Source organism: Oncorhynchus nerka, linkage group LG17 (genome assembly GCF_034236695.1).
Source record: "Oncorhynchus nerka isolate Pitt River linkage group LG17, Oner_Uvic_2.0, whole genome shotgun sequence".
Taxonomy (NCBI): Eukaryota; Metazoa; Chordata; class Actinopteri; order Salmoniformes; family Salmonidae; genus Oncorhynchus; species Oncorhynchus nerka.
The window spans coordinates 11,300,804-11,310,014 of record NC_088412.1 but is presented as its reverse complement, the minus strand read 5'-3'; the positions used below and the strand labels follow the sequence as shown (position 1 = coordinate 11,310,014).

General features: G+C 47.4%; 1 protein-coding gene across 1 annotated transcript; it reads right to left on the bottom strand.

Annotated features, from left to right (window-relative positions):
* Positions 1–1,302: 1,302 nt before the first annotated feature.
* On the bottom strand, positions 1,303–9,211 carry LOC115145428 (uncharacterized). Its single transcript, XM_065002760.1, has 5 exons — positions 9,196–9,211; positions 7,346–8,459; positions 6,108–6,271; positions 4,382–4,536; positions 1,303–4,137 (listed from the first exon to the last, which is right to left on the bottom strand). Exons 1-5 carry the CDS (start codon positions 9,209–9,211, stop codon positions 3,946–3,948), a joined length of 1,641 nt encoding a protein of 546 aa, XP_064858832.1. The 3' UTR covers positions 1,303–3,945.

The following is a 9,211-nucleotide window of genomic DNA, read 5'->3' as shown; positions in this document are numbered from 1 at the left end:
ACAGATGGTGTCCCTGGAGGAGGTGGTTTTGGGCCAGGTGAGGGCAGAACTACAGATGGTGTCCCTGGAGGAGGTGGATTGGGGCCAAGTGAGGGCAGAACAACAGATGGTGTCCCTGGAGGAGGTGGTTTGGGGCCAGGTAAGGGCAGAACTACAGATGGTGTCCCTGGAGGAGGTGGATTGGGGCCAGGTGAGGGCAGAACTACAGATGGTGTCCCTGGAGGAGGTGGATTGGGGCCAGGTGAGGGCAGAGCTACAGATGGTGTCCCTGGAGGAGGTTGTTTTGGGCCAGGTGAGGACAGAACTACAGATGGTGTCCCTGGAGGAGGTGGATTGGGGCCAGGTGAGGGCAGAACTACAGATGGTGTCCCTGGAGGAGGTGGATTTGGGCCAGGTGAGGACAGAACTACAGATGGTGTCCCTGGAAATTGTGGTTTTTGGCCAGGTGAGGGCAGAGCTACACATGGTGTCCCTGGAGGAGGTGGATTGGGGCCAGGTGAGGGCAGAACTACAGATGGTAACCCTGGAGGAGGTGGATTGGGGCCAGGTGAGGGCAGAACTACAGATGGTGTCCCTGGAGGAGGTGGATTGGGGCCAGGTGAGGGCAGAACTACAGATGGTGTCCCTGCAGGAGGTGGTTTTGGGCCAGGTGTGGGCAGAACTACAGATGGTAACCCTGGAGGAGGTGGATTGGGGCCAAGTGAGGGCAGAACTACAGATGGTGTCCCTGGAGGAGGTGGTTTTGGGCCAGGTGTGGGCAGAACTACAGATGGTAACCCTGGAGGAGGTGGATTGGGGCCAAGTGAGGGCAGAACTACAGATGGTGTCCCTGGAGGAGGTGGATTGGGGCCAGGTGAGGGCAGAACTACAGATGGTGTCCCTGGAGGAGGTGGTTTTGGGCCAGGTGTGGGCAGAACTACAGATGGTAACCCTGGAGGAGGTGGATTGGGGCCAAGTGAGGGCAGAACTACAGATGGTGTCCCTGGAGGAGGTGGTTTTGGGCCAGGTAAGGGCAGAACTACAGATGGTGTCCCTGGAGGAGGTGGATTGGGGCCAGGTGAGGGCAGAACTACAGATGGTGTCCCTGGAGGAGGTGTTAAAGATCTATCTGTCTACAGTGCATTCGGAAAGTATTCAGACCCCTCCCCCTTTTTCCATGTTTTCTTATGTTACAGCCATATTCTGAAATGCATTAAATAAAAACAAATCCTCATCAATCTACATACAATACCCCATAATGACAAAGTGAAAGCAGTTTTTTAGACATTTTTAAAAGTACTTTATTTCCATACAGTACCAGTCAGAAATGTGGACACACCTACTCATTCAAGGGTTTTTTCTTTATTTTCAACATTGTAGAATAATAGTGAGACATATAAACTATGAAATAACATATGGAATCATGTAGTAACAAAAACATATATTTTATTTTTGAGATTCTTCAAAGTAGCCACCCTTTGCCTTGATGACAGCCTTGCAGACTCTTGGTATTCTCTCAACCAGCAGAAAAGCCCTTGAACAAGTAGGTGTGTCCAAACTTTTGACTGGTGCAGTTGCAGTCGGAAGTTTACATACACTTAGGATGGAGTCATTAAAACTCATTTTTCAACCATTCCACAAATTTCTTGTTAACAAATTATAGTTTTGGCAAGTCGGTTAGGACATCTACTTTGCGCATGACACAAGTAATTTTTCCAACAATAGTTTACAGACCGATTATTTCATTTATAATTCACTTTATCACAATTCCAGTGGGTCAGAAGTTCACATACACTAAGTTGACTGTGCCATTAAGCAGCTGGGAAAATTCCACAAAATGATGTCATGGCTTTAAAAGCTTCTGACAGAAGCATGTGAGTCAATTGGAGGTTTCCCTGTGGATGTATTTCAAGGCCTACCTTCAAACTCAGTGCCTCTTTGCTTGACATCATGGGAAAATCAAAATAAATCAGCCAAGTCTGGGTCATCCTTGGGAGCAATTTCCAAACGCCTGAAGGTACCACGTTCACCTGTACAAACAATAGTACGCAAGTATAAATAGTACAAGGTACAAAAGTATCTATATCCACAGTAAAACGAGTCCTATATCAACATAACCTGAAAGGCCGCTCAGCAAGGAAGAAGCCACTGCTCCAAAACCGCCATAAAAAAGCCAGACTATGGTTTGCAACTGCACATGGGGACAAAGACCGTACTTTTTGAAGAAATGTCCTCTGGTCTGATGAAACAAAAATAAAACTGTTTGGCCATAATGACCATCGTTATGATTGGAGGAAAAAGGGGGAAGCTCGAAAGCCGAAGAACACCATCCCAACTGTGAAGCACGGGGGTGGCAGCATCATGTTGCGGGGGTGCTTTGCTGCAGGAGGGACTGGTGCACTTCACAAAATAGATGACATCATGAGGGGAGGAAAATTATGTGGATATATTGAAGCAACATCTCAAGACAAGTATGTGGACACCCCTTCAAATTAGTAGATTCTAAAATCCAGCACACCGCCATGCAATCTCCATAGCCAAACATTGGCAGTAGAATGGCCCGTACTGAAGAGCTCAGTGACTTTAAACGTGGCACCGTCATAGGATGCCAACAAGTCCAACAAGTCAGTTCATCAAATTTCTGCCCTGCTAGAGCTGCCCCGGTCAACTGTAAGTGCTGTTATTGTGAAATGGAAACGTCTAGGAGCAACAACGGCTCAGTCCTGAAGTGGTAGGCCACACACGTTCACAGAATGGGACCGACGAGTGCAGAAGCGTGCTTAAAAATCTTCTGTCGTCACTTGCAACACTCACTACCGAGTTCCAAACCTCCTCTGGAAGCAATGACAGCACAATAACTGTTCGTTAGGAGCTTCATGAAATGGGTTTGTCGAGATTGGTGTGGAAAAACTTGACAGGCCTGCACAGAGCCCTGACTTCAACCCCATCGAACACCTTTGGGATGAATTGGAATGCTGACTGCGAACCAGGCCTAATCGCCCAACATCAGTGCCGACCTCACTAATGCTCTTGTCGCTGAATGGAAGAAAGTCCCCGCAGCAATGTTCCAACATCTAGTAGAAAGTCGCCTTCCCAGAAGAGTGGAAACTGTTTTGCTGCAAAGGGGGGACCAACTCCATATTAATGCCTATTCTTGGAATGAGATGTTTGACGAGCACATACTTTTGGTCATGTAGTGTATTTACAGTACACAGCTACAGTACCTCCACCAAGCGGTATGATTATATCATATTCAATGCTTGTATTCTCCAGTTCAAATGCCAGTTTAAAGCATGCAAGTTTTCCTTTTCAAGTGTCTCTCCAAAAAGTCATGCTCGCGTTCACTTCCAGTCATGCTCACGTTCACTTCCAGTCATGCTCGCGTTCACTTCCAGTCATGCTCGCGTTCACTTCCAGTCATGCTCGCGTTCACTTCCAGTCATGCTCGCGTTCACTTCCAGTCATGCTCACATTCACTTCCAGTCATGCTCACGTTCACTTCCAGTCATGCTCACGTTCACTTCCAGTCATGCTCACGTTCACTTCCAGTCATGCTCACATGCTCACCAGATGGTACAGTATCACTCCATCCAGCTATATTAGCAGTCTATGATCTGCTCAATCCCAGGAAAATGTTGGTGGGAAGAGGTCTTCATGGCTTTCTAGCCAATGGATTTTCTCATGGTATGGCTGTCTCAGAGTCCATCAGGGCCAAAGGTGAACTGGTTGAATTGTCCAGAGTACATCAGAGATTGGCTGATGATGTCCTATAGAGGTTCTGGTTGGTCAGTATCTCAGAATTCTGGAGTGTAATTGGTTGGATCTAGGCTATGAGAAAATGTTGCCGTTTTGAAGCAAATTTTCTGCTATTTTACACATTTTACTATCATAAACTATCTGGGGGGCCGGTAATCCTGCGTGCCCATTCGGTAATCCGGCCCAAGCCGGATCTGTCCTGTTATTAGTTTAGTATCCCAATGTTCTGGAGTCTGATTGTTTTGTATTGTTTTCCAAAGGTTCTTGTTCGACGGTGTGCCAGCGGGCCCTCTCCACCTGACCCTGGCTACACATGTCCCTCCAATGAGAACGTCCCGTCTCTGGAGCCTCTGGACCAATCAGAACTCTCCCCAGCACCGTGTTATTGGAGTACACGTGCTCCTGTCACAGTGTGGGGGGGGGGGGGGAGAAGGTTTTACTTGCAATAGTTGTGATCTTTATATGTGGTTGTTTTTCCTACTTTAGTTGAATGCACTGACTAAGTCGCTCTGGATAAGTGTCTGTTAAATGTCTACAATGTCAATTATAGAAGGGGTTATGCTATTTCTTCTATTTCTTTTTTTACAGATGTGATGTGAGGTAATCATATGTCATATGAAAAGCAGAGGAAAGTAGCTCCTCCTACCTGCATGACAATGAACTCCATCACGAGGGGCAGCGTAGTCACATCACCAGGGGGCAGGTCAAACAGGAAGGGGGTGTTGGCCCCGCCCACACCCTTGGTCTCTTGGGTTCCGATCACCAACCCGTCATGACGCAGGTTGATCACCACATGGGAGTCTGTAGAGAGTAGAGACGTATACAAATATCAGACTCCTCTACCTCTCTTCAACAACACAAATGCTAACTGCTTCAGGTTATTACTACAGTATTACTACAGTATTACTACAGCACTTCCAGATATAGAAATAGAGCAGCTGTGGTAAGAGAGGACCAACAATAATCACATAGATGCACCTATTCAGCAAAGAAATATGATTTAATATGAATATAATAAACATATCACATTTTATTCTAGAGTCCGAGAGGCATTTAATCCACAACAGTGAACAGGAAGGCTGGATCGATGCTATAAATTACACTCTCATTCCAGTATCCCAGCATTAAACTGTCAGTCTAAAGCTGACCAACCAAGAAGCAGCTCTTTAAATCAGCACTGGGCTAGATGGGATTGAAACATTGTCTGGAGGATTGTGAAGAGAGAGACAGAGAGGATTAAACCACAATCACAATGTCATAAAAAAAAGAAGGGATGATCTCCTGCTGCATTAATTTGGCTCCTGTAAGACATCATTTAATCCCCAAAACATTAAAAGCAAACATGAGGGTTTACTTTACTGTTACCTCTGGCCCTAAAAAGCAAATCTCAGAGGCCAGGGCAACAACCCACGCAGCTCAACGACCTTACATAATGTCTGGATCTGGCTGGATGGATGAACACAATATGGCTGTTTGGTGAGGGAATAGAACCCAGGTAGATGCAGAGGGAGAGAGATGGGGAAGGAGACAGAGAAAGAAAGAAAGAAAGAAAGAAAGAAAGAAAGAAAGAAAGAAAGAAAGAAAGAAAGAAAGGGGGAGAGGGGAGAGATTGGGACCAAGAGTCAGAGACAGAGAGGGAGAGATGTTCCATCTGTTTCTCCTAGTGTATGGGTTTGCTCCTATACGTGAGGTTGACCAGATACAGAGAGACAAAGTTAGAGACAAAGTAGTTTACCTGGTACTCTTAGTGTGTGAGGTTGGGTTACCTGGTGCTCCTAGTGTGTTGGTGTGCGGTTGGGTTACCTGGTGCTCTCAGTGTGTGAGGTTGGGTTACCTGGTGCTCCTAGTGTGTGAGGTTGGGTTACCTGGTGCTCCTAGTGTGTTGGTGTGAGGTTGGGTTACCTGGTGCTCCTAGTGTGTGAGGTTGGGTTACCTGGTGCTCCTAGTGTGTTGGTGTGAGGTTGGGTTACCTGATGCTCCTAGTGTGTGAGGTTGGGTTACCTGGTGCTCCTAGTGTGTGAGGTTGGGTTACCTGGTGCGCCTAGTGTGTGAGGTTGGGTTACCTGATGCTCCTAGTGTGTTGGTGTGAGGATGGGTTACCTGATGCTCCTAGTGTGTGAGGTTGGGTTACCTGGTGCTCCTAGTGTGTTGGTGTGAGGTTGGGTTACCTGATGCTCCTAGTGTGTTGGTGTGAGGTTGGGTTACCTGGTGCTCCTAGTGTGTGAGGTTGGGTTACCTGGTGCTCCTAGTGTGTGAGGTTGGGTTACCTGGTGCTCCTAGTGTGTGAGGTTGGGTTACCTGGTGCTCCTAGTGTGTTGGTGTGAGGTTGGGTTACCTGGTGCTCCTAGTGTGTTGGTGTGAGGTTGGGTTACCTGGTGTAAGGTTGGCCAGGTTATCTGCTTGGAGGACCATGGCCTTGACGCGGTGGGCCAGGGTCTGATACTGGAGCAGAATAAACAGCTGACCCTGGACCTGTGGGCTGAGGCTCAGTCCTCTACTGGTCGCCGCATCCTGGGAGGTCAGGCTCTGCATGGGGTCAAAGGTAAAAAGGGCAAACAATCTGATGCCCGACTGTAAGCAATCTAGAAGGCATGGAATTCTGTCACAGACAACCTGTAGCCTTACAAAACAAGCCTTGGGACACAGGGTAGCCTAGTGGTTAGAGTGTTGGACTAGTAACTGAAAGGTTGCAAGTTCAAATCCCCGAGCTGACAAGGTACAAATCTGTCGTTCTGCCCCTGAACAGGCAGTTAACCCACTGTTCCCAGGCCGTCATTGAAAATAAGAATTTGTTCTTAACTGACTTGCCTAGTTAAATAAAGGTAAAACATTTCTCTGAGAGTGTGATTGGCCATGTTCCAGGCCGTCAGTTGAGTACCAAATCTCACAACACCTGGATAAATGTTAATCATGTAACGTCAGTAATCACATCAATATAACATCGCAATCCGATGCCCAACTGACTGCGATCGAGATGCCGTGGCATTCATTCAGTGGTTCATTTGTGCAGCAAAACAATTGCTTTGCAAACGGTTCTGGAACGCACCCAGACGGACTGTTTTCATACAGCAGAGTACAGTTAATAATGTCAAAGTGCGCTGGACTGCTTGGATCATTGTCACATGACTAAAGGACACTAACTAAGCCTGTACCATGATCCCTGCTATCACAGAGCAGGTCTTACCCTTGACGCTGCACGTAACACGACATAACAGAAGAAAATATGAATTAATTTGATCGATGTAACCTATTTTTATCTTCACGCTGTCTTTCATACTAAAATGCTCATCTACATTACCATTAACCTCATTTCAAATGATAAAATCACAACCTCCATCTGTCTTGGTTATAACAATCCCATGTTCACCCGTAGATCTCTTCGTCACAGATCCCCAGACTGACGTCAATTCAAAACACCAGTAGATGTATCATCTCTCTCATACTAATGCTCTTTCCAATACAATACATTAACCTAATTTACACTGATTCAATTGATAAACTCATCCATGTCCTCTTCACACAGATCACAGAAGTCAATTCTTAACACGTCATCAGTATCACCATCACAATTATATTTTGCTGAACACATCAATTCAAACCACCAAAGACCACTACCTTTTTTAGCTTCCACTTCTTGGGGCTAAGCTCCTTAGTACAATAGATGGAATGATCTGTCTTCCAGTCCTTTCCCCGCAGCTGTATCTCTAGTTCACCCAGCAGAGAGCCCCTCAGGCTGGGTAGGTTTCGTGTGTACACGACCAGTCTGAGCACACAGCGCTGAAGTTCCTCCAGGGAACCAGCCTTCATGGTCAAGCCCAGGGTGTGGGGGTCCGGATTAGGCCCAGGGCTAAGGCTGGAGTTGGGGCTAAGGCTGGGGCTACAGAGGGTGGAGGCCTGGAGCGGGCAGGGGCACAGAGGGGCTAGGTTGGCCATCACAGACACCTCCCCCAGGCGGTGAGTGGTTCCGGTCAGGCTGAGGACCGTGATGCTCAGGGTGCCTTTCTCTGAGGAGAAGGACATGGTGAAGTGGAGGGTTGGGGCCGGCCGAGCTGGTGCTCTGCAGCTGGACCCGTAGTGGAGGGTGTGGAGTGGGATGGGGGCGAAGTGGCCATCCTCGGGGGCGCAGGTGGAAGGAGTATGGTATGAGGATGTACTGGTGAGTCTTCTGCGCTCGCTGTACAGGCTGTGTCCCGTGATGGAGCAACTCCGCTCCAGAGTCTGGCGAGTCTTGGAGATGAGACCCAGACGAGGGAGGGAGGGGAAAGAGGAGCGTCCACCGCCATGGTGGGAGTTCATGGGCTTGTAGTGCGGGGAGGCGATGGAGGGTGTGGATAGACGACGCAGGGGGAAGTAGGACTTGGAATGCTGCTCCTTGTGCTCGGAGGAGGATCCACGGGAGGAGCGATGGGAGGAGAGGGGAAGGGTGGTGAAGTCGTCATCGGAGGGAGTAGAGCTGCTGAAGGTGGTGGGGTAATCCACCACCTCCCCGTCTAGATCCTCGTCCTGCTGCCTGGTTGTGGTGGTCCCTGCCTGGGGAGGATGAGGTGAAGCGGGTCTCTGTGCCTGGACTCCCAGGGTCATGGTGTCACCAGGTGGTGGTGGTGTTCTAGGCTCCTGGTCTTGGAGAGGACAGGTCTTACTCCTCTTCCAGCACAACACACAACCCAGGATTAGACAGAGACAGAATGTCACCAAGCCAACCAACAGCAGAACCTGCAGATGGACTACAGAACAAGGAAGATTTAAAAAAATATATATATTGATTGATTTAATGCTTCCTTCTCCATTTTGTACCATGATCATTGTCAATGACTTACTAGCTAGCAGATGTGGACTGGGACTAGAAATCAGTCCTGCTATTTCACACAGCCTATTTGAATTATATATTTCATACGGCCCATTTGAATTATATACAGTATATATACATAATTCAAATGGTCGTGTGAAATATATAATTCAAATAGGCTGTGTGAAATAGCAGGACTGATTTCTAGTCCCAGTCCACATCTGCTAGCTAGTAAGTCATTGACAATGATCATGGTACAAAATGGAGAAGGAAGCATTAAATCAACCTTTTTCTTACAGACCTGAGCTAAGCATTATAAGTCAACAACCACATTTTAAGTTAAAAGAAAACTTGACATTGTTACAATATTTGTACAGTATTTGATACTATTAGTCATATTTTTTTACGCTGAGATGATTTATAACAACATATCGGTTTTTTTGCTAGCTGAACCATACCTCCCTGCTGAACCATACCTCCCAGCTGAACCATACCTCCATGCTGAACAATACCTCCATGCTGAACCATACCTCCCTGCTGAACCATACCTCCCTGCTGAACCATACCTCCCTGCTGAACCATACCTTCCTGCTGAACCATACCTTCCAGCTGAACCATACCTCCCAGCTGAACCATACCTCCCTGCTGAACTATACCTCCCTGCTGAACCATACCTTCCAGCTGAACCAT